The sequence below is a fragment of the Mandrillus leucophaeus genome, unplaced genomic scaffold, assembly GCF_000951045.1.
Source record: "Mandrillus leucophaeus isolate KB7577 unplaced genomic scaffold, Mleu.le_1.0 Scaffold107, whole genome shotgun sequence".
Classification (NCBI taxonomy): Eukaryota; Metazoa; Chordata; class Mammalia; order Primates; family Cercopithecidae; genus Mandrillus; species Mandrillus leucophaeus.
The window spans coordinates 4975301-5000991 of record NW_012098876.1 but is presented as its reverse complement, the minus strand read 5'-3'; the positions used below and the strand labels follow the sequence as shown (position 1 = coordinate 5000991).

General features: G+C 36.0%; 1 protein-coding gene across 1 annotated transcript in view; it reads left to right on the top strand.

Annotated features, from left to right (window-relative positions):
• Nucleotides 1-25691, top strand: part of CMC1 (C-x(9)-C motif containing 1) — a 78700-nt gene that overhangs the window by 3339 nt on the left and 49670 nt on the right. Inside the window, exon 2 of the mRNA XM_011985581.1 lies at nt 17940-18029. Within this exon, the coding sequence (XP_011840971.1) occupies nt 17940-18029 (90 nt within the window). The remainder of the gene's footprint in view (nt 1-17939; nt 18030-25691) is intronic.

Below are 25691 nucleotides of genomic sequence, written 5' to 3'. Positions count from 1 at the left end.
GGCGTAAACCCGGGAGGCGGAGCTTGCAGTGAGCTGAGATCCGGCCACTGCACTCCAGCCTGGGCGACAGAGCGAGACTCCATCTCAAAAAAAAAAAAGAAATAGGGATAATTCCTCTCCAAACAAACAAACAAACAAAAACAAGAAAGGGGGGAAATAGGGATAATTCCAGTTTTTTTTACGTCAGCAGCTGGGTGGAAGGTCATGGTCGAATCTAACAATGTGATTATTGGAAACTTCATCAAAGGAAGGAATGGAAGCCATGGAAAGTAAAAAAGTGGAGTCAGCAAGTAGGAAGATTTTTTTTTTCCCCTAAATTGTTTTGTCTGTCTAAATTCCAGAATAAAGTGTATGGAAGCCAGTTTTTGTTTTGTTTTGTTTTGTTTTTTAAATTTCGTGTTTATTTGGTTCGTACGTTGAAGCTTAGTTTCACATTTTGATGTTTTACTGCTTTGTACAGCCCACGATGGTATTTGCCCATATTGAGTAAATGAATAATAGATACACCAAATGAGGTTTGTTTAGCAAAATCTGTTTTCCTATTGGTGTATTTTGTATTTTCTGTGATCTTTATAGAAGCTTGATTTTCATTTGGCAGGAACTTTTAATTAACTTTGTAGGGTCTCTGTTTTCCTCAAGAAACTGTGAACTCAGCGATGAAATGCAGGTTACAAGCTTACACGTAGTTTTATTTACACTGTTTTCCTTTTTGTTAATGTAGCAGTAATAACACTCTTTGCTTATTGCCACGTTCTGGACAAATTTTCAGACATGATTTTATTCTCAGATGATGGCCCATAGGAACCTGCACCTGATAAATCTGATTTTTCACTTTCTCTATCAACTAGAAGTAATTCCTTTCTCCCTTCTTTGACCTTTCCCCATTTTAGTTAGGTTCTCTTCCCTGTGTCAACATGGATTCCTTCTCTACTTATGCAGGATGGGGCATGGCAGCCTAAGGGAGGTTTCCTTAATCAGGTGTGTGTGTGTCCCTGTGTCCTTCTATTGCTGTTTTCTTCCGGGGACGTAATAAAAGGAGGAAATGGGACAGTGATAGGGTTTAGGGGGTGGAAAGTGGGATCACGAATTTCATGACATTCTATGAGAAGGTGTTTAAGGTATATGTGTCTTGGGAGGATTTCATTATGGATATTCTTGGAGCATTTGGCTTTCAGTACTCCAAGTGGGGGTTCTTTTAGTGGTTCCTGTGGGAATGTAGGTAAATTAGCTTTAGGGGTACAGGCACAGTACTAGCACTTACATTTACTAGAAAATTTTACTTTTTAAGTTAGACATCTAAACAAACTTGAAGAATCTTTTTTGAGAATTGCGTGTTTAATATGTAAAAGATTGTGGAGTTGATTAGAAAAATTTTTTGTTTTTTATGTTTTTTTTTGATGGGGTTTTGCCATGTTGCTCAGACTGGTCTTGAACTCCTGGGCTCAAGTGCTCTGCCTGCCTTGGCCTCCCAAAGTGCTGGGATTATAGGCATAAGCCACCTTGCCTGGCCTACAAGAAAAATTTTGATTTTATTATTGCTGCTATATCTCTAGAGTATCTTCTTAGACATAAATTACATTGGTGACTCAGAACGAAAGAAAAAAGACTTGTTTAACATCTACATTTTGTATATTTATAAATTAAAAGTGTATTTGCCATAGAAAATACATTATTTTTGTCTCATAAGATTAACAACTCTCTTATGGTTGCTCTGTGAAATTTGAAAAACGCAGCCTTAAGCAAAGACCATAAGAAAGAAAAATTGAGATCAAAGAGGGGAGTGTGTGCCATGGCAGTGGGGTAGGGGTTGGGATTTCAGTTCTGAAGCATGAAATGACCTGTAAACCATTTCAAGGATTTTGAATTTTATACTAAGAACAATGGGAAGACACTGCAAGCTTTTAGGTAAGGCAGTGACAAACAGAACTCTCTTCACTTTGTGTTGATCTGACTTTTCTTTAGATCAAGAATAACCTTGATCTCAGCCACGTACTGCATATGTGATGTGTCTTTCCAGAGTATCCCATCTGGAGGCACATGGTATCTGTTTCTCATAGGTGATGTTAATTTTGATTGCCCACTCAAGGTTTTGCCCTGTTTTGTTGTGTATTTTCTCTGTTTTGCAATTAATAACTAATCTGTGGGAAGGTTAAGACCTTGTAAATATTTGCTTCTCATCAAATATTTCCCTTTGATTTAGGGTCCATTGAATTTTTTTTTTTTACCTGATTCAGTCTTTCCCATAATGGTTGCAAAATAATGATTTTCTACCTCCAGCACACTCCCTTCACATTTACTAGATGGTTGTTGACATTTTACTGTAAGCAAGAGATTGCTTTGTTTCATTTTCATTTATTTGTGAATTTATTATTGGTATTTTTGGTAAGGACTCATGAATTCCTGTATTTTCAATGGTTTATACTCTTTTAATGTACATAATTATTTTTTGTGCTCGAGTTTCCCCAGATTTGGCCAGCGTTCCCTTCAAACTAGCTTCTGGATCTTTGTCATGTGCTGTCACCATTTTTTTGAGCATTTTCTTTTTATTCCCTCATACAAGATATCGCTGCTTCATCTTGTACCTACCCTGGCCAATCCGTAGAATTACTTATTTCTCTGAGAAGCCCTGGTTCCTTTTAGATGGGCACAGTATTAGAGAGTAAGAGCCGGTCACTAGAACTGAATATAATTTGGGTGATTTATTAATGGATTGCCTTTAGGGAAAAAAAAAACAAAAAACAAAAAAACCCTGTAACAGAGTAAGGAAAATAGGAGAGGGAAGGGGAAAAATCTGAGCAAGGGTGTGGTTTCAGGTCTTAGCCTAATCAGCTCTGGTGTACCACATGGTACATACAGTTTATTGTGCCTTGGAGGCAAGGGAGCTGGGCTTTCATGCCACTTTTCAGTCATTGGTAACTGCAGGAGTTGGGAGAGGGACAGCAGCAAGGAAAACAGCAAAGGGCTACCACGGCCAGGGGCAGTCCTAATAAGGTTGCAGGTATGAATGCTTCAACATTCTCTGCTGCAGGAGGGATACCAGCTCTGTCCTAAAAATAATTTATCTGAATCTATTAGGAATCTTAGGACAGTGAGATTTCAGATTGTGACAGGTCAGATAGGAATGGGTATTTGCACACATGTGTACATACACACAGGTGTGTGTACTGCATCCAGTAAAGTGCCACAGGTTGTGGTTAACAAGGTTGAATAACACTGGCTTAAGATATACCTAAGGTAGGCTAAGCTGTACTTTTTTTGTTGTTTTCTAGGCCATCGTATATACTGTTCTCTCTAGAATTTCCCCCGTCTTCCCTACCCCCAAGTCTACCGAATTCTTGTTCATTTCCACAACTCAATTTAAAATCAGTTTCTTAGGGGGAATTTCCTGATTGCTACCACCTCCAGTTAAAAATTTTTTGTTAAGGTTTAGGATTAAAAACGCCACCAAAATATCGTATTTTAGATATAAAGTCCTTTTCTTTGATGAATAAAAGGAAACCTACAGATATGATGTGACTATATGTAACAAATAATTGGAGAAATAAAGAAAAACATGACTTGAAGAATAGGAATATTCTACCTGTGTAATATTTTTCATACGAATCCACCTCTTTAAATTCGTTAGAGACTAGATAAAAGGATAGGTCAGTTAATTTCACCTAGATTATAGAGGATTGGCCACCTACTCCCAGGGAGGCAGTGTACTGTTGTGGAATCAACACCGAATTTGGGAGTTAGTAAGCCTGACTTATTGTTTCAGACTTTGTCATTAACCTGTCCTTAATGACATAATATGAGATTTGAGGATGAGAAGTAGAGAAAGGGATATCAGGTAATCGCTAAGGTTGCTTCAAACCTTAAACTTCTATGATTCTAAATATTAATACTTGTCCTAGGTCTCAAGGGGTTCTTGACTCCACACAGAAATAAATTCAAGATTATATCTTGTTGCCTGGATTAGTATCTTTTTTAATTTTTTGTTTGGGGTGTTAAAATCATATGTGTAAAATTCTGTGTTTTTGATATCTGTAGATGTCAAAAATATGAGAAGTATTACCTTGTACTTGATATAAGTAGACCAAACAAAATTGTACCTAAATAAAACTATTGGTACCCAAGTTAACATTCTCCCCCACAATCCCCTATTCTATTTTTTGTGTTTTTTCTTTTTTTTGAGACAGAGTCTTACTCTGTTGCCCAGGCTGGAGTGCTGTGGCTAGATCTTGGCTCACTGCAAGCTCCGCCTCTTGGGTTTACGTCATTCTCCTGCCTCAGCCTCCCAAGTAGCTGGGACTACAGGTGTCTGCCACCATGCCTGGCTAATTTTTTTTTGTATTTTTAGTAGAGACAGGCTTTCACTGTGTTAGCCAGGATGGTCTTGGTCTCCTCTCATGATCCACCTGCCTTGGCCTCCCAAAGTGCTGGGATTACAGGCGTGAGCCACTGCGCCCGGCCTATTTTTGCATTTTTAAGTAAGAAGATTGAAGGAAAAAATTGTTAAGAATGTGGTGTTTACCATCCTGCATTGTGTTCTGCTAAAGAACTGTTACAGGGAGATTCTTACAGATCAAAAGATACGTTAATTACCTAAACATGACTAATTGGAATGTAGAGTGTCACATGTTTATGCTGCAGAATAAGGAACCTTGCTTGACTGATTCATTATTGTATACACAATTCCTGGTGTGGTGATTGGTACATAATAGGTACATATGTATTTGTTTACAGTATATCCGTAACTATCAAATACTAAAAGTCTTTTAAATATATGTGTCATTTGTTAAGCATTAAAACAATTTTATTGCATATTTACCATATGCTAGGAGTTAGAGGGAATTACAAAGATGAGTTAGACGTGGTCTCTGACCTCATTAAACTTAACTGTTACTCGCAGTAGTTCTCAGTCTAGCTGCATATTATAATTATTTGGGGAGCCTTAAAAATATCAATTCCTGGCTTTTACCCCAGCATTTCTGATTTAACTGGTCTGGGGTGGGGCCCAAGCATTAAGAATTTTGTACAGTCCTCTCAGGTGGTTCTTTGGTACAGCCAAGGGTGAGAGCTTCTGGTACTGAAATCTTTCTTAGTCTACTCAGGCTGCCATAATAAAATCTCGTAGACTGACTGAATGACCCACACAACATAGACTGGGTGGCTTAAAAAATGTACATTAATTTTTTTACTATTCTAGAGACTAGGAAATTCAAGACCAAGGTGCAGGCAGATTTGGTTGCTGGCAAGGACTCTTTTCCTGACTTGCAGAAGGCTGCCTTCTCCCTGTGTGTTTACATGGTGGTGAGTAGGGAGGGATGGGGGAAGAGGAGGTTGGAGGAGGAGGAGGAGAGAAGGAGAAGAAGAGAGAGCCCTCTGCCTCTTATGAGGCCACTAATCCTATCGAATTAAGGCCTCACCTTTATGACTTCATTTGACCTTAATTACCTCTCAAAAGCACTGTCTCCAGATACAGTCACATTGGAGGTTAGGGATTCAACATATGAATTTGGAGAATGGTAAACACAATTCAATTCACGCCAACCAGTGATCTAGCAGGAGAAGATTGCATATATAGTGTGATATGATGTGTTTAAGTCCAGGTGTGGTTATAGCAACAGAACAAGTGCAGGCAAAATCTTGGGGTTAGAGAAAGGAGAAATCACATTTTAGTGCTGAGGTCAGGAAGAACTTTGGGATGGAGAAATGTTGAATTGAGTTTTAAATAAGTAAACTTTGATAACAAAAAATAACAGGTAGAAGATGGAAAATAAAGACTGAGATTGAACTAGAGTTTGGCTTCACCTGTTACTTGCTGGGTAATGCACGATTGCTTTGAGCTTTCTGAGTCTTAGTTTCTTTATACCTGCTTCTAAATGAGATGATGTTTGTAAACCAGTTCCATCCACCACCCTTTTCTTCTTTCTGTAAATACTATCGTGTTGCTTCTGTGTACTATATAGCTGTAAGCTGATTTTTCAGGTAAGAAGGGTAAAATAACCACTAGGTTGGCAAAATGAGGGTTTACATTGTAGAAAATTTAAGTTGGAATTGAGATGCTGGTAGGACTTAGAAACCACCAGTAGATAGCTGAAAATGTAGAAAGTTGGAGATGGAGAGGAGCACTGAGAATTCAGTATCATAAACACCATCTTTACAGGTGGAACCTTGTGGGATTGCCCCAGGAGGATTAAGTGCAGATATTACCTTGAAAGTGTGTGTACTTCTAATATTGTTACCATTGTTCAGGATATTTTTGAAACCCCTTTAAGATTTCCTTCCAGATTCTTCAGTACACTCATCTTAATACCCTCATTTTGGCAAATCTTTGTTCTGAAAGTTAATTTGAATTTCAGCCAAAGTTTAACCAGAGACAGTCTGGTGAAGTTGATAGATGATCATCCTGGGAAATGCTGCTTCTTCCCTTGTCTTGGTGTGTTTTGTGTTGCTATAAAGGAATACCTTAGGATGAGTAATTTGTAAAGAAAGGGGTGTATTTAGCTCACAGTTCTGCAAGCTATACAGGAAGCATGGCATCTGCTTGGCTTCTGATGAGAGCATTTATGCTGTGTCAGAACATGGCAGAAAAGACCAAAGAGGAAGTGAGCATGTGTGGAGAGGGACCAAACGTGAGAGGCATACTGACTTTTACAACAACCCAGTCTCTTGGGAACTAGTCAGTTTCTCTGAGAACCAGCCCACTCTGAAGAACTAGTCCACTCTAGCAAGAGCAGGAATTCCTTACTGCTAGAAGGGCACAAAGTCATTCATGAGATGTCTGCCCTCATGACCCAAACACATCCCACTGGGCGCCACCTCCTTACACTGCCACACTGGAGATCAAATTTCAACATGAGATTTGGTGGGGGCAAACCATATTGCTCCCACCCCAAAACAGTTATATTATGGAACTGGTTTTCATGTTTACTTCAGATTAGCTCTGAAGCCATACCAAGAAAGATGATGTGATTTGAGCAAAGGCTGAGTCTTTGAAATTAAAGTGAAAAACCCTTCAATATAAAAATAATTCTCCTATCCCATTATCAAAGTATTATATTTTCTTTATAGGAATTCTATGAAATATTGTAAGATAAAAGAAGAACCAGTAGTAACAGGGTGGACAGAGGCTTGAGGAACATTCATAGTGTTGAGAATATTACACAGTCTTCTAGATTTGTATGAGAAAAAAAAGTAAATCAGGCAATGTATTGCTAAGAAGGCCACAGGTATGCTGTCATTTATTACTTTGTCAAATGTCTGCTCCTGTCCCATAACACTGCTGATTTTCTACCGGATATCAGTGGGAAATTGTGCTTGTAGAGGCAAAGAGAGTCTTGAAGTTTTACCAAATAAAGTAAATGTGAAACTTGTTCATTTAAGAAATTATGGCCACAATGGCGGTTGTAACACAGTTCTAAAATTGGCATGTCTTATTGCATAAGTTAATTTCCTGCTTTGGTATACTTTTAAATATGTTGTCCCTTTCTGGCCTCTTCTTGGTTAAAGCAGTGTGGGTGGAAGAGGAAGTTTTCACACCTAGCAATCTGCAGAATCTGAGGTCCAAGAAATAGGTGCTATTGGGAAATGGGCACATCTAGTGTGAACAAGGTGGTTAATTAACAGTGAAAGCTGATAGGACAGAGAAGCTCAGATGAAGCATACTATTGTGGGATATGGGTGGTACCTGACCCAGAAGCTAAGCAGAAATAGGCACATCTACCTCACTGATGTACTTTCCGTATTTTGTAAGTGTTTGAGCTTATACAAAATTAGATTGTTAGTGGCTGACCTAATATTTGATGTTTATTCCCTTTAAATGTGTTTTTCAACCAACTGACAAATTGCTCCTCTTGCTTTAAAACATTTTTTTTTCCCATGGTAGGAAGCAGAATCAGAATTCCCTTTGATTTTACTTTCTGATAAAAAATTGAGAACTATGAATTTTTGAATATTGCTTATTCAAGTGGTGCTTCTGAATCACAAACTTACTGTCTAAGGGTTGTTTCCCTGCTTCAGCATAACGGTGGAAGCTCACTTAGCCTTGTTTGCTTAAGTGTCCTAAGGCCACCACTCGATGTGCATGGTGGCGTCATTGAAGGTATAGAACCTAGGTTACATGATCTTGGCATTGGCACTTTATTAGAGGCTTGGTTCATTTCACCTCTGTGAGCCTCTACTTCTTTATCTGCAAAATGAAATCAAAATACCTGCGAGAACTGTTATGAAGACTTTATATTCATTGCGCTCATCTCCAGGTTTCACAGACATAGACAGGCTGGAGCATTGTGGGGGAAAAAACATCTTTCCTACTCTTGATTTCCCTTTTTGTTTTTGTTTTGTCAGTTCAAGTATGGCTTGAAGGGAAGAAGGTGAATTTTCCTATTCTAAGATGTCACTTCCTTTACCCTTCCTCATTTTACTCTGTCATTATAGCAAGAAGGTATGAACACACTGGCAAGAGGAATATCTGGTCATGAGCATACATATCTTTGTGCTGTTGAAGCAAACTGGTGTCTGCCTAGATTCCTGGTGTGAAGCACTTAGTGAGAACTAACAATTGAGAACTCTGGTCTCATTATATTGTACATCATGCCTTCTTCCTGGGGCTCTGCCTTTTGAAGCTCTTCATAGCTAGTAAAGAAGAGGGGCCAGTAGGAGGTGGTAGCTCACTCCTGTAATCCCAGCATTTGGGAGGCTGAAGTGGGTGGATCACTTGAGTCCAGGAGTTTGAGACCAGCCTGGGAAACATAGTGAGATCCCATCTCTATAAAATATACAGAAAAAAATTAGCTTGATGTATTGATGTGTGCCTGTGTTTCCAACTACTTGGGAGGCTGAGATAGGAGGATCACTTAAACCTGGGAGGCAGAAGCCGCAGTGAGCTATGATCACGCCATTGCGCCCTGTCCTGGGTGGCAGAGTAGTACTGTGTCTCAAAAAACAAAAACAAAACCCCAAAAAATCCCAAAAATACTCCCCCCAAAAAGCTAAACAAACAAGAGGGACCCAAATATAGAAACTACTGCTAATGAGAACATTGTTGCAAGTTTATTACAAGCATTTTTCATGTTTTTCCTACAGAGTAAATGGTAGCACCAAACTGTCTTCAAGAACAAGTAAGTGTAACTAGTAAATTTTTTAAAAAGTGGCATTACCTAAGTATCAAATTAGTTAAATTAGAATGTTTTCATTATTGAAAGGGCATAGCTTGCCCTTCATATATCACATTCTTTCCTATTAAAGACTCTGTAATATTCTGATTTGCTTCACTGTTGTCTTTGTGGATTCATAGCAAGTGCTGTTGTCAGTAGCCTTATAATCTAGTACTGCCATATTGCAAGAACACATGAGCCCCAAAGCAAAATATGAGCTAACAAATTCAGCCAGTGAAAAAGGTGAAAATTGACTTCCAGGTGATGATAGAATGTTGAGAACATAGAGCTTTGGAAATTTTCCCTGGTGGTGTTATCCTGATTCATTAATTCAGTATAAATTTATGTGACTATACAGTAGCAAACTTTCAAAATTTAATTTTTAGTTTTTCAATCTCTGAACAAATGTATAACATATATACACCAGATTGAGATTAAGAGAATCACTTTGTAATATTGTTAATAAAAATTGTCTATCTATAATATTTGTAATGTTGAAGATAACTTTTTCAAAAATTATAATTAATAAATCATTGATATTTAGTGGCTGGTATGCTATCAAGTAGGAAAATCTTTAGTAGAATTTTCATATTTTTAATACTGTCATTTCTGATTTAATACCAAGAATTTGGAAAATTTGAAATCAATATTAATACAATTCTGGAATTATTTATTTGCCCTAGGAAGTTTTAGAAGAATGATCAGATGCCTTGACAAACCATCAAGTTTTAAAACTTGACACGTTTTAAAAATGTGTTTGATAGGAATATTATATCTTAGAATTTATAATGTAGGTAAATTTTTATTATAATTTATTTTTGGAAAAATGGTTTGATATTACAAATATATGTCTGTATTCGAGGAATTGATTTAAAGTAATATTGCCTTAGTCATTTAAGACCTAGTTGAAAGATTTATAGAGCAAAGAGAAGATTCATCAGGATGCATTATGACTAAGTTGTGTAGATGAAAATTATATATGTGAAAAAAAGTAACAGTTTGAAATTGATTTTATAAATAGATCAGTATAATCCAGTATCTTCTAATCTGTTTAGTAATTACACTGAATAGTTATTGAGGCCTAGTTATGATTTATTCTGTAGGCAAGGCAAAAAGGAATTTGTAGGGATAGTCTCAGTTTTATTCTTTTCTCTGTAAGTAGGCATCAACTTTCCACTCTATAAGATGTGTCACAGTCCCTTCAAATTCAACATGTACACAACTGAATGTCTGTCTTACCTGATCCTTCTTTTGTATTCCTTAGCTCAATAAATGGTCATATCCTTTTACTTGAAGCCAGAAAACTAGGAGTCCTCCTTGAATCATCCTGTTCCCTCAGCCCCTTTAGGCACCATCAGGCTTGTAGGAACTCCCTCTGAATTTGTCCTTTTCTCTCCATCCATGCTTCCAGTTCCTTCTCAGTGCTTTGTTTTGTTTCCTCTTTTTTTTGAGACAGAGTCTCACTCTTGTCTCCTAGGCTGGAGCACAGTGGCATGATCTCGGCTCACTGCAACCTCCGCCTCCTGGGTTCAAGCAATTCTCCTGCTTCAGCCTCCTGAGAAGCTGGGACTGCAGACGCGTGCCACCGCGCCCGGGTGATTTTTGTAGTTTTTTTTCACTAGAGACAGGGTTTCATCATATTGGCCAGGCTGGTCTGGAACTCCTGGCCACAAGTGATCCACCCGCCTCAACCTCCCAAAGTGCTGGGATTACAGGCGTGAGCCACTGTGCCCGGCCTGTTTCCAGTGGTTTCTGGCAAAGCCAAGGAAAAAGAGAATGTGTAAATAAATGATATAGCGAAGAGTTCAGGCCTATGGGCCAAATCTGGAAAGGCTTATAAGCTAGGAACGGTTAGTAACATTTTTGAAGGGTTGTTTAAAAAAAAAAAAATATATGTATATATACACACACACACACACATCCACACACATATATATATAATACATATATACTCACATACATGACAGAGATGATATGTAGCCTGCAAAGCTTAAAATATTTATACTCTGGTTCTTAACAGAAATAGTTTGTCTACCTTTATATAGGCAATGAAAATTAGAATACAACCACAGGTGTCATAAAGAGAAAAAAAATTATGTGAACCGCTTCATATCATTTTTTTGTTTGAAAATTTAAGTGAAATAGATAGTGTCATTGAGAAATATAATCTTGCTAAAACTTCAGCCGACTCTAAAGTAAAAAACCCTTACAAAATTGAAACAAAAGTTAAAATTATCTTTGTGCCTGTGTGTCTTACACATACACACATACATACCCCCAAACGCAGGCCCTGATAGGTTGTGTATCGGTTAGGATTCCACCATGGAAATAATCAGTAGGTGGAAAAAACATATATATCTTAACGTGTATATATATACACACACACATATATATGCATATATGTGCAAAATACCTTCACAGCATCACCTGAATTAATGTTTGCATGAATAACTGGGGACTATAACCCAGCCAAACTGACCCATAAAACTGACCATCACAGGTGGTTTTTAACAAACTTTCAAGGAACTGAGAATAATCTTTGTTTTATACACAATGTTCTAGATAATATAAAGGGAGAGGAAGGTCCCTAATTTATTGTTTAAATAATACAACTTTAACACCTAAACAATGCAAACATAAGGCAAGTCATAAGCAAACACCGGCATAGTGACAACTGAAAAGATTTTAAACACAATTTGAGCATCCGAGACAGAGGTCTTGCTAGTTACTACTTAACCACTTTTCTAAAGGATGTAGCCAGCAAGAATTAAGAAAGAGGATGCAAAACTGTTTCTGTGATTGTCTACATAGAAATTGGAAAAGAATCTGTTGTCAAATTATTAAAATTGTATTGATTATAAGGACAACATAAAAAATCAGTTGAACCTAAACACTAGCAGTAAATAATTACAACAGGTTATTTATGGAAAGACACATTTACCAATAGAAATCTAATGAAACATGAACAGTAACTTTAAAGAGAAAATTATGAATCTTTTTGTCTACTTAGTAACCTAATTTCTAATAGTTATGGGTTGAAATCTTCCACTGTGAGTGCAGATTTCTGTAATTTTTAAAGCTAATCTATTTTAAATTGAGGTAAAATATACAGTGAAATTTACAGATCTTAAATGAGTTTTCATAAATGTATATACCCTAATGAAGACATTTTTCAGAGAGTACCTTTTCAGCTCCCATAAATAAGCACTGTTGTAATTTTTATCACCATAGATTAACTTTGCATGTTCTTGAATCATGGCAGTATATACTCCTGTGTCTGCTTTCTTTTGCTCAGATGTTTTTGAGATTCACCTAGGATAGATCACCCACCCTACTGATAGTAATGGTATACCAATAGTATCATTGTTTTTTATTGCTAAGTAATTTTTGGCTATTCTGAATAATGCTTCCGTAAATAGACTTGTACAAGTTGTTTTCTAGACTTATATTTTCTTTTTTTTTTTGAGACTGAGTCTCGCTCTGTTGCCAGGCTAGAGTGCAGTGATGCGACCTCGGCTTGCTGCAACCTCCGCCTCCTGGGTTCAAGTGATTTTCCTGCCTCAGCCTCCCAAATGGCTGGGACTTCAGGCACACGCCACCACACCCAGCTAATTTTTGTATTTTTAGTAGGGATGGGGTGTCACCATGTTGGCCAGGATGGTCTCTATCTCTTGACCTTGTGATCCGCCCGCCTTGGCCTCCCAAAGTGCTGGGATTACAGATGTGAGCCAGGACTTATATCTTCATTTATCTTGCATAAGTGAATACCTAAGAGTGGAACATATTTAACTTTATAACTCAGCAGTTTTCCAGAGAAATGTATCATTGCACAGTCCCACCAGCAAGATATAAAAGTTACAGATGCTCCACATTCTCTCCAGTGTTGATGTTGTCATTGTTTTTAGTTTTAGTCATTCTCTTGCATTCAAAATGATACAAGGGGTTTCATTTGCAGTCTCTTAATGATTAATGATTTTGAGCACCTTTTTATATATGTATTTACAATTTGCATATCATCTTTTGTGATGTGTCAGTTCAAGCCTTTTGCCCATCTTTTATTGAGTTTTTATTATTGATAGGTAGGGGTTCTTGATATATTCTGGACTCAAGTCCTTTGTTTTATTTATTTTTATATTACATATATATATATATATATGAAGTAAGTTGTTCCTCCTGGTCTGTAGCATGCCTTTTCAAAATTTTCTTGTGTCTTTTGATAAACAAATGATTTCATATTAGTGAAGTCAAATTGATAATTTGTATACTTTATTTTTACTGCCTTATGCCCTCTTTAAGAAACTGTCTACTCCAAGGAATTGAACGGTCTTTTTTGTTTAATAGTTTTAGTTTTTACATTAGACTTATGATCCATGGCCAATTAATTTTTGTGGTTACTGTGAAGTAGGTAGTCAAAGGGTTTAACTTTTTTTTTTTTTCATGTTAATATGGTTCTGCCACCATTTGTCAAAAATACTTTTATTTCTTCATAAACTAGCCTTGGTTCATTTGTCAATAAATTTGTTGTATATACATGGAAATATTTCTGGATTCTTTTGTTCTCTTTTGTTACATTGCTCTTTTTGGTTACCTGAATTATGCCAACACTACATTGTCTTGATTTCTGTGGCTTTATAGTATGACTTGTAATCAGGTAGTTGCTCCATAGCATCTAAATTTGTTCTTCTGTTTTAGTGTTGTTTTGGCTATTCTGTGTCCTTTGTGCTTCCTTATACATTTTTTCACTTTTTTATTATAACTTTATTTTGTAATAATATAATAATAATAGGAAACTGCAAAATCATGCGGTTTCCATGTATCTACCTTCTTCCCTTTCCCTAATGATGCTATCTTACATAACCATGGTATGTATATTCTCAGTGGGTGTGATACTGCCTTCAAAGGATAACAATTGACATTGGTGGAGACAAAAATACTCTCAACATATAAAGCACTGTTACACCTGCAGTACGTAAACATATATGCTTTATCTGCGATATTAACATTTCATACGGGTACATTAGGAAAAAAATGTCAAAAAAGGCTCCTTTTAGGGCAAAAATGAGAAAAGGTTGGGACAGGCTCCTATAATGAAATGTGAACACGGAAACTGGGAATTGGCAATGGTATAATATCGTTGCTTCAGGTACTAATCTTAGTCAAATTTCACCAGTTTTTTACATGCACTTTTTTTGTTGTTCTAGAGTTATATGACATCTAGATCATGAGGATTTTCTCCTGTGATTGTTTGTAGACGTTTTTTTCTTTAACTTTTTATTTTGAAATAATTATAGACTCACATAAAATTGTGAAAAATACTATATAGACTAAGTGTCCATCTCATAGCGTTCCCCAGTGGTGACACTTATATATCTGTAGTATAATATCAAAACCAGGAAACTGAAGTTGATACAGTACTGTTAACTAGATTATAGACCATTTCAGTTTTCACCAGTTTTTACATGTACTCATATGTGTGTGTATATAATTCTGTGTAATTTTATACCATGTTTCTTTTTTTGTAGGGAAAGCGTTCAGAGTTTTACTATTAAGTATGATGTAAGCTAGAGGATTTTTTGTAGATGTCCTTCATTAAAGAAGTTCCCTTCTGTTCCAAGTATACTGATTTTGTTTTTTATGAATGCGTGTAGAATTTTGTCCAATTTTTTGGCATCAATCGATATGATTATATGGTTTTCCTTTTTTAGTCTGTTAATATATCTATTGGATTACATGGATTGAATTTCTAGTGGTGAACCACCCTTGCCTCCCTGGAATAAATTCAACTTTGTTGTTATGTATCTTTCTTTTTATGTATTGCTGGGTTTGATTTGTTAATATTTTGTTGAGGATTTTTGCATGTGTGTTCATGAGGCATAGTGGTCTGTGGATTTTGTGGGTATGTGTATGTGTTTTGTAAATACCGTTCTTGCTTTTGGTATCAAGGTATCTGTGCCTTCTTGAGTGAGTTTTGGTTGTTTTGTGGTTTTTTTAAAGGAATGTGTTCATTTCATTCTAGTTGTCAGGTTCATTGGCCTAAATTTGTTCATAATATTCCCTTATTATTTAAAAATATTTATCATTTCTGATGTTTGAAATTTGTAACCTTACTCTGGCTAGTGGTTTATAAATTTTGTTAATCTGATCCTCTCAAAGAACCAGCTTTAATTTCATTTTTTTTTCTTTTATTTGTGTGGTATTCTTTATTTCATTGATTTATATTTTGATATTTATCATTTCCTCTTTTGCTTGCTTTGTGTTTATTTTACCCTTTTGCTGGTTTCTCAACATAGAAACAAGTTGATATAAGACCTTTTTTCATTTACTAGATAGGTTTTTAGTGCTACAAATTTCCTGCCAAGTACAGTTTTAGCTGGATCACATAAATTTTGATATATTGTTTTTATTTTATTCATAGAAAAATACTGTCTTATTTCCTTTTTGACATTTTCTTAGATCCTTGGGTTATTTAAAAGTGTGTTATTTAGCTTACAAATATTTGAAGATTATCCAGAGATCTGTTATTGGTTGCTAATTTAATTACATTGGTGTCAGGGAACATAATTTGTAGTGCTTGAATTCTTTCAGATTTATTGAGGTTTGTTTTATAGCCACAGTATGGTTTATTTTAGTAGATGTTCTGCTGTTATTAGGTATTCTATAAATGTTAGTTAGGTCAAGTTAGTCGATAATGTTGTTCAAGTACTTCACAGTTTTAACATTTAAATATACGTTTTTGTAATATGATTTATATATTTTACATTTGTATATCATGTGTTCAGTTTTTTTTCTGTCAGAGCATATTCTCTGTTACATCTTGTGAGATACTTTATTTTACAAAGAAGGTTACAAAATTATCTCCCATCGTTCATGCTTTTCTGTAATGTGGTTTTGTTAACAAGAATGGAATCTGATTTCCTTCCACTTGAGTGTGGGCTATCCTTAATGACTTGGAATCAGTATAGTGCAGCATGAACGAATGCTGTAGCATGGCTCCAGGTACAGAGGCCATTGATAGATGTTCTGGTTTACAGTCCTAACTGAGCACTTCTTTTGGCCATTCCAGGCCAGGTGTCAGATACATATATGAAAAAAGAAGTAATTTTGGAAGTAAATCCTCCAGCCCCAGCTTTTGTAGCTGTTGAAACCAACACCAGAACCACCAGAACTTTGAGTCTTCCCAGATCAGGCCCTCTGACCGATAGTTTATTGTTTATTGTTCCACATCATTAAATTTGATTAGTGGTTGTTGTTGCACATAGTAGTCATTCCCCAGTATACATAGGGGATTGGTTTCAGGAGCCCCGTATTTACCAAAACCTGTGCATTCTCAAGTTCTACCATGGGCCCCTCAGAACCCATGTGTATGAAAAGTCGGCCTGAAAAGTTGGTGTACCATATAGGTTTGCATCTCCAAAATATTGTATTTTCAGTCTGCATTTGATTGGACAGTATCTGAGTGTTAAGTGGACCCCCACAGTTCAAACCCATGTTGCTCAAGGATCAACTGTAACAAGGAGATTACTTCTTTTTCTCTAGGGTTTGAAGGTGGTAAGCATTTTACTTCCTATATATCTGAATGTTCTTAACCTCACTTATAATTGGTTGTTTAAAGACTCTAGAATTCTTCATAATTCTCTCTCAGAACTTGGAAGTTATTTCTCCATTGTCTTGTTGCATCATGTCTTGCTAGCGAGCCATAACGTAAATCTGATTCTCTTTCTTTTATGTAGGCAGTGTTTATTCCCTTTTGAAGCTTTTAGGATTCTGGGGTTTCAGACATGGTCCATTGCTGTCTGAGGACTCAGCTCTTTGTATTTGCCTTAGTATATTTATTATACTTCACAATAATCTAAAATCTTCTTTCCTGTATTCTTTTAATGGGAAACTGTCTGGTCTTTTGGGGATAAATAGCTATATATACCTTTTTCACCCATGACCTGAAGGCAGCAGAGGAGGTGACCATTTGGCTCCTATTGAGTCACTTTAATTAATAACTGTTTAGTTTCCCCCAGGGAAGTTTTCTTGCTTTTCATATTTGCTGCTTCAGAGCATGGAGCAGTGCCCACTTTTGGCATGCGCTTTTTTCCTGGACACTCTATAGCAATATGATTACCTCATTTAGTCTGATCTAATCTGCCTTTTTATCTTTCAGAGATTCCTCATCGTTTTTGGTTCACTGAAGACACTTATCCCTTGTTTATTTTTCAGGACTCTCTTAGCATTTAAGGAGCAGGTGGGACTCTAGAGCAGGTGTTCAATTTGCCATTTTAGTTCAATTGTAGAAGTTGTGTTTAAAATGCACAGAAATCACATACCTTTTGTTTTCATATGGACTTGCAGTTCCACCTTTTCTTCTGCTAGTTCTTTTTTAGGCTACTCTTACTGCTAGGTAGAAAAAACTACTTGTGTGTCTCTTAATCTTGTATCTCTTCATCTATTCTTGGATCTCAGTATCAGTGAAAATTCTCTTTTGTGGATTATATTAATAAGGGAGTGATGATTTAGATGCCAACTTTGACAAGACTGCATGGAATATGTTATAAAGTAAAAATGTCATAGTATAGTTTGCAGAAATTTTAAGAAACATGTTGCTTGTATTCCTCACATTTTTGTTGTTGTATATAAAAAAATCATTGCAAATATGATGAATTTCAGTGACTAAAATAATCACAATTTCATAAGGTTGTAAGTTTTGAGTATATTTGCATAGGCTTTTAAGTAAACCAGAGTCTTATTTTTCCTTTAATCTGGTGATTTGCTTGAGACTTTATTAAAGAAAGATCTTTTTTTTTTCAGACCAGCATCTCAGACATGTCGAAAAAGATATTTTGATCCCTAAAATAATGAGAGAAAAGGCCAAAGAGAGGTGTTCTGAACAAGTTCAAGGTAAGATTCAAATATTCATGTAAAGATCAAATTTATTTTTAATAATATGATCTGAATTTAATCCTTAGCCCCAGAATCAAGTAGTCAGTGAATTAATATGTATGAATTGCTTCTCACCCTTTTGCTGAAATACCAGTATTTCAGCTTTCAGAACTTCCAGTGATGTTCAATTCATTTACAGTTTAAAAATATTTCCCTAAATTACTAGTAAAAAACATCTTTTTTTTTTACCCTCAGAGGTACAGTTATATCCATAGAAAAACTTGGTATGAGTAATTTGGAGAAACAAGTTATTCTGATGGTTTTATAGGGGAGGAAGAAACATCAGATCTAGCCTATACCTGTTTTCCATCTGTCACCATATTCACATGTATATATATATATTATATATATATATTCTAAGGTGATTTTCTTTGGTGTCATTGTCTATTACTGAATTGTTAATAGAATCCTGATAGCACTTACAGTGAGTCTGGGGTTTTTGTTTTGTTTTACGTTTCTAAGTGGAGGATATTTATGTCAATACATACGCTAGACAGCTACACATGTATGTTTTCTTTGGAAAATGTTTTAACATGAAATACTCCTGTAGATCTAGAGACATCAGTGATTGATGTGCAATATTCTAGTGAAACATGTAAACAAAGCAGTGAAAGGTGAAAAGTGAGGCCATAATACATTTGTAAATGATGAGTTATTAGAAAAGCACATGGCAATATTACTGTTGAAATAGCTTTAAAAAAATTCTACCTCTTGGAAGGGCCATCAAAAAGAAGTAACAAAATTTTATGGACATAGGCTATTTTCCTGGCTTTACTTCTTCAGTTTCCATGTGGTCATCTTTGTTGAGGGAACACAATAATTTTTAGCGAGGATGATGGGCTGCACTTCCACTGCAAGCTTCTCTACAGGGGAGCAGGGCTGTGTCAACTCTAATTTCAGGACTGGGTCAATGGCATTTGGAGACTAGGAATGCTTTTGTTCCCTTCTCTGTCCTCTGCCCTTAGAGAGGACCTTTGCAATTGATGAATGGAGGTAATAAAATAAGAGTAGTTCTTTGGACTCAACAATGTGTGATGGTCATTTTTGTTTCTTCAGTAACTTATTATGACCTATCCATTTTAAAACTCATATAAATAACCATCCTGTGGTTTTACTCTTGCTTTCCTGTATTAGTTTAATAGTTTAATCAGAGTACCTTTCTTTAACACCTACCCCCAGGTGTCTTGAGAAGTCAACCTATTGACACCTGCAAGTAGTGCATGTATGGCATTGGCAGGTGTCATGTTTATGGTCACAAGAGGTATAATGTGCACATTCCTCATAGAACTTAAAAAATGTATATCCTGATTCAGGTGAGGGGAGATAAAACTTAAAAACTCTATACTAAAGTTGTAGGGCTTTTTATTGCTAGGGAAATTTACTTATTACTGATATATCAGTCTGAAGTTATACATATAAGTTGTATTTATGCTGTCATGTAGCATATTATCTTTATACCTGGAATGAAAGAAAGCGAGCTAACTCAATTACAGATTTAAATTTTACTGACATAATTCCAAGGAAAATGCAGAATGATTGTATGACTTTGGGTTTCAGAACTGTCTTTCATTGTTTCTTAGACAATGAAACTTTGTTTTTGGTTTTTGAAATGAAAGAATAGAGTATAACTTTAAAATATTTATTTGTGTTACAAAACTAGTGTTTTATAATGGTACAGAAAATAAGTGTTTAATTTTCACTTCATCAGAAGTTGTTTAGGATGTTGATGTAGTTAAGTTTTTGCTTTTTCAACATACTTGAGTTTTCTGAAGACTGAAAGCATCTTAAAATCTGTGATTCATTTGGATTATTTAAATGTATTCATCTATATTAGAATATAATAACATAATTTGAATTTCTTATAATTATATATTGATTTTTTAGGCCATGTGATTCAAAACAATGTTTTAGAATCTAAAATTGATAAGAGAATAAGAAGTCTATTTTCTAACCATATAAATTAGGAAATGATATACATTAGAATTATTCAAGCATCAAAAGAAAACTTCATTTAAACTGAACAGTAAGACATAATTTAGAATCGGGACATTTCCATTGTAGTTTATTTACTGTTTATAGCTTTTGCTTTATTAAATAATTATAGGATTTTGTATAAAAGCATTATGTATGCCAATTGTATGGTTCTTAGATAAAAGATACAGGAATTTTAATAAGTGGTCTGACTTTCTGCTAAATGCCTAAAACATGATTATGTAGGAAAGCTTTTCCATTAGATTTTTTTTTTAAACGTCATTTCAACCCAGCTGATCATAAGAATTGGGTCAGACTGTCAGCAACTTAGGTTTGTGAAGGGAATGGAACAGCTTTTCCATGGACAAAGAGAAATGAAATCACTTTCAATGAAAGAAAGATGCCTCATTATAGTCACCAACAGCAGTTATTGACAGCTACACTTCCTATTAACAAGGAGCATTTAACTAAGAGTTTGGCTGTTGGATCTTTGGACTTGATCTAATTTGCTAGCATTAATTAGTTTCTTTTGAGCACAGACACTTGGTGCTCACAGCTATAGATCTGGAGGGCTAATTAGGATAGAAAATTGAACAGAATTGGGTAAGGCATTAACTTTCAACCATTACCAGCTGGGACACTGATAAAGACCACAGAGTCCAAATGTTACCTATTGATGTGAGGAGGACCCTAATGAATATCAATTTCAGCCAGGTTGCTATATTCTTACTAGTTGTCTTTTCATTATAATTTTTTAACCAGCTTACATTATACTCTCTTTATCTATACACCATTGGTTTTTACTTACTGTACACTGAATTAGTCTGAGTTGCATATTTCACCTAATGTTTAAATACAGTTAAAATTTGTCAAGCAGTAGATAACATTTAGAATGTTTCATCATTATATACCCTTGTAATTCTAAAATTTAATTTTAATCTGGAATTACATGATTCTAATTCTACAATGAATTTGTGTAAGTTCCAGTAATATGCCGTTTCAATATAATGAAAACTATAACGTAATACAAAAAAATTTTAGCTTTTGGGTGACAATTAGTTTTCATATTATTCAAATGGTGTCGACTCTTGAATCTTGGTCTTTATAAAATGTATTTTTAATAATGTAAAGTAAGAAACACGAAAGTATTTGGTTTCTTTTTTTCCCCCTTTTTCTTTGAAATGGAGTCTCACTATGTTGTGCAGGCTGGTCTCCAACTCCTGGGCTCAAACAAGTCTCCCGCCTTGGCCTCCCAAAGTGCTGGGATTGCAGGCATGGACTACTGTGCCCGGCCTATGTTTCTTTTTGAAGAGAATAGTGCTTAGCACCTTTCCTTTTTGAACTTTGATTTGATTTGAAAAGGTGGCTTGACTTAGAGATTAGAAAGGAGAATCCTGATCTTGCTATTGGGGAAACTTTGACAAGATTATAAACTCTGTTGGTATCAAAAGAAAAGTTACTGATTTAAATATAAAATTTAATTTTATAGTATTTTTTCCTTGCTAGTGATATTATTGGCAGTGAATAAAGCCGCTAAAATAAATGACTGAAGTATACTGGTAGACATTAACACAGTGAACACTGAGTACATTGGGAATGGAAGTGAAGGAAAACTCTAGAATGGCCAAATCGCTTTCTTACTTCCTCCCACTTTCCTTACCTTCCAAAAGCCAAAACAGTAATATCCCACCAAATGTAATGATGAAATCATTACTTTTTCTTGGATCTAGGAGTTAGCACCTTGTGTCTTAGGGAGATGGTTTGACAAACTCTGGATTTCAACTTTGTGTCTTTTTCTAGCTGTTTGACTTCACTAATTTAATGATTTATGTTTTCTATGTTAGTAATGTTTAAAAAATATTGTTTGCCGTATATAGGTAAAGTATGCATACTAGTATTATACATTTTTCTCTGTAAGAGGAAGAGTCACTGAATTATGTAGTGTTTTATAAAAATTCCTCATTATATTTCTTTGCTTTTTTGAAGTGCATAGTCGACATTTGCTATAAAGTCTCTATATTGGATAATGACGTTTGCTTTAGAAATAATAAGAGCCTTTTCTCTTTTTTCCTTTTGCTGTCACAGGTAAAGACAAAAAAGTATTTCGCCATCAGGGATGGGTTGGAACTTTCTTTAACCTAGCTGTATTCTTTTACAGACTCCTTTCATCCCTTGGGCCTTCTTTTCCCTTATTTTAATGTTCGTTTTCTACTTATGTTGCAGTCTTTATGATCTGTTGTCCCAGTAAGTGAGATATAGCTCTGAAAGAATTATATGAAGTACAAGGAAGCATGGGTTATTTGTTTGTTTGAAACATCACAGAGCTGTAGGTAAATAACAAAGAAGCTTGATAAAATACCCTGTTCTGTCAATCACACAGAACTGAAGTATGTTCTATTTTGTGAAATTCCAAAGATAAGTGAATCAACAAAAAAGAATCAAGTTAAGCATGCTTAGAATGTTCTTTAGAAAGTTTACAGGCAGATAATTATCAAAATAGCATTGAAATAGGTTGCAGAGCTGCAGACTATATACATGGTCAAAGTAATCAATCTTCTGTCCAACTGTGTTACTTGAAGCTGCCAAAAACCTGCCTTTTTATTTGTTGTTTGAGGTGTACCACTCGTATTACACGTATTTTTGTCGTTAACCAGTTCAACGGTATTAACTAATGCTGAAGTGGATATGCAACACATCTTGAGACTAGTTTGGATATATTAAAAGGAAAATAACCACTGCATATGATGAATAGCTATTATATATGAGTATATTATACAGTCTAAGAAATACAAGTAGATATAAGGCATAGTTTCTGCACTTTGAACTTACACTGGACTATGTTATGGGTTCCCAAGACCACCATTGGATTGGTTGATTCACTGGGAAGACTGACAGGACTCAGCATATAATCCTATTCATAGCTAAAATTTATTACAGCAAAAAGATACAAAGCAAAATCAATAAAGAGAAAAGGCATATGGGAAAGTTCAGAAGAAACCATGGCACAAGCTCCATGAGTCTTCTCCTGGTAGAGTCACTCAGGGTGTATGTAATTTCTCCAGCATTGGATTGTGACAACACATGTGAAATGTTGTCTACCAGGGAGGCTCATTAGAGACTCAGTCCCCAGAATTTTTATTGAGAGTTGGTCATTTGGGAACCCTCTGCCTAACATGTACCAAAATTTCAGATTCCCAGAAGGAAAGCAGATGTTCAGCATAAACCATATTGTTTGCACAAACAGTTTGGGCACAGTGAGCCACTCTTATCAATTAGGAAATGGTGGGGACACTCCCGAGATCCGAGTTCTCCGATGTCACCTGAGGGCCAATCTTGCAAGCAAGCTTTTTAAAGATGGCAGTGTCATGCCTGCTATGTTAACTCTTTTCTGCACATGGACATAATAAAAGTTACTTAGCAGTAACTATTTATGTATGCCTATCACGCCTGATTAGTTATGCCAATGGAATCATGAGTAATAGGCTTATATCAATCATAAATACAGCTGAGTTATTTTAAAAATAACTGAACAAAGTATATAGCAGCCCTTCTTACCTGTGGTTTCACTTTCCGTGGTTTCAATTACCTGTGCTCAACTGAGGTTCTAATTTTATCATTTCATATCATCATCAGAAGGGTTAGTGTAATAGGATATTTATAGTACAATAAGATATTTTGAGAGAGACCACATTCACTTAACTTTTATTGTTATAAACATTCTATTTTATTAGTTGTTGCTAATCTCTTACTGTGCCTAACTTATAAATCAGATTTCATCAGGGGTATGTATGTAGAGGAAAGAAACATAGTACATGTAGGATTTGGTAGCATCTGCAGTGTCAGGCATCCACTAGGGGGCTTGGAACGTATCCCCCATGCATAACAGGGGACTGCTGTATAATGGTTATTACTTATTGATCCAGTGGTTTTCAGTTGTATGTGTTAGCTCATATGCTCATTATCAGACTCAATAGCTTATTATGATTATCTTGTTTCTGAAAACAGGACAGTTTTGCAATAAAACTGTATGTAGTTGGATATAAATAACCTTGAATAAAATGGCTAATTTTCTTCTCACAGAGGAAGATGCAGTATATTTGGTTTTAGAAGTAAATGAAATTTTACTTCTAAGTTCTGGGATACATGTGCAAGATGTACAGGTTTGTTACGTAGGTAAACTTGTGCCATGGTGGTTTGCTGCACCTATCAACCCATCACCTGGGTTTCTTTTTTTTTTTTTCCTTTGAAACTGAGTCTCTCTCTGTTGCCCAAGCTGGAGGGCAGTGGCGCAATCTCAGCTCACTGCAACCACTGCCTCCTGGGTTCAAGTGATTCCCCTGCTTCAGCCTCCCAAGTAACTAGGACTACAGGAGCACACCATGACGCTGGCTAATTTTTGTATCTTAGTAGAGATGGGGTTTCGCCATGTTGGCCAGTCTAGTCTCAAACTCCTGACCTCAGGTGATCTGCCCGCTTTGGCCTCCCAAGTCCTGCGACTGCAGGTGTGAGCCACCGCACCTGGCCAATCCATCACCTAAGTATTCCTGATGCTTTCCCTCCCTCCCTGCCCCCAGCAGACCCCGGTGAGTGTTGTTCCCCTCCCTGTGTCCATGTGTTCTCATTGTTCATCTCCCACTTGTAAGTGAGATCATGTGGTGATTGGTTTTCTGTTCCTGCATTAGTTTGCTGAGGATAATGGCTTCCAACTTCATCCATGTCCCTGCATCCATGTCCCTCGTTCCTTTTTATGGCTGCATAGTATTCCATAGTGTATACGTGCCACATTTTCTTTATCTGATCTATCACGGATGGGCATTTGGGCTGAATCCATGTCTTTGCTATTGTGAATAGTGTTGCAATGAACATACGTGTGCATATATCTTTATAATAGAATGATTTATATTCCTTTAGGTATATACCCAGTAATGGAATTGCTGGGTCAGATGGTGTTTCTGGTTTTAGGTCTTTGAGGAATCACCACACTGTCTTCCACAGTGGTTGAACTAATTTACGTTCCCACCAACAGTGTAAAAGTGTTTCTATTTCTCCACAGCCTCACCACATCTGTTGTTTCTTAACTTTTTAATAATTGCCATTTTGACTGGCAAGAGATGGTATCTCATTGCGATTTTGATTTGCATTTCTTCAATGACCAGTGACGTTGAGCTTTTTTTCATGTTCATTGGCAGCATAAATGTCTTGAAAAGTGTCTGTTCATGCCCTTTGCCCACTTTTTAATTGAATTGTTTGTTTTTTTCTTGTAAATTTGTTTAAGTTCCTTGTAGTTTCTGGATATTAGACCTTTGTTAGATGGATAGATTGCCAAAATTTTCTCCCATTCTTTAGGTTGTCTGTTCACGCTGATGATAGTTTCTTTTGCTATGTAGAAACTCTTTAGTTTAACAAGATCCCATTTGTCAATTTTTGCTTTTGTTGCAATTGGTTTTAGCATTTTTGTCATGAAATCTTTGCCCGTGCCTATGTCCTGAATGGTATTGCCTAGATTTTCTTTTTTATCTTTTTTTTGAGACAGAGTCTTGTTCTTTCACCCAGGCAGGAGTGCAGTGGCGTGATCTCAGCTCACTGCAACCTCTGCCTCCTGGGTTCACGCCATTCTCCTGCCTCAGCCTCCTGAGTAGCTGGGACTAC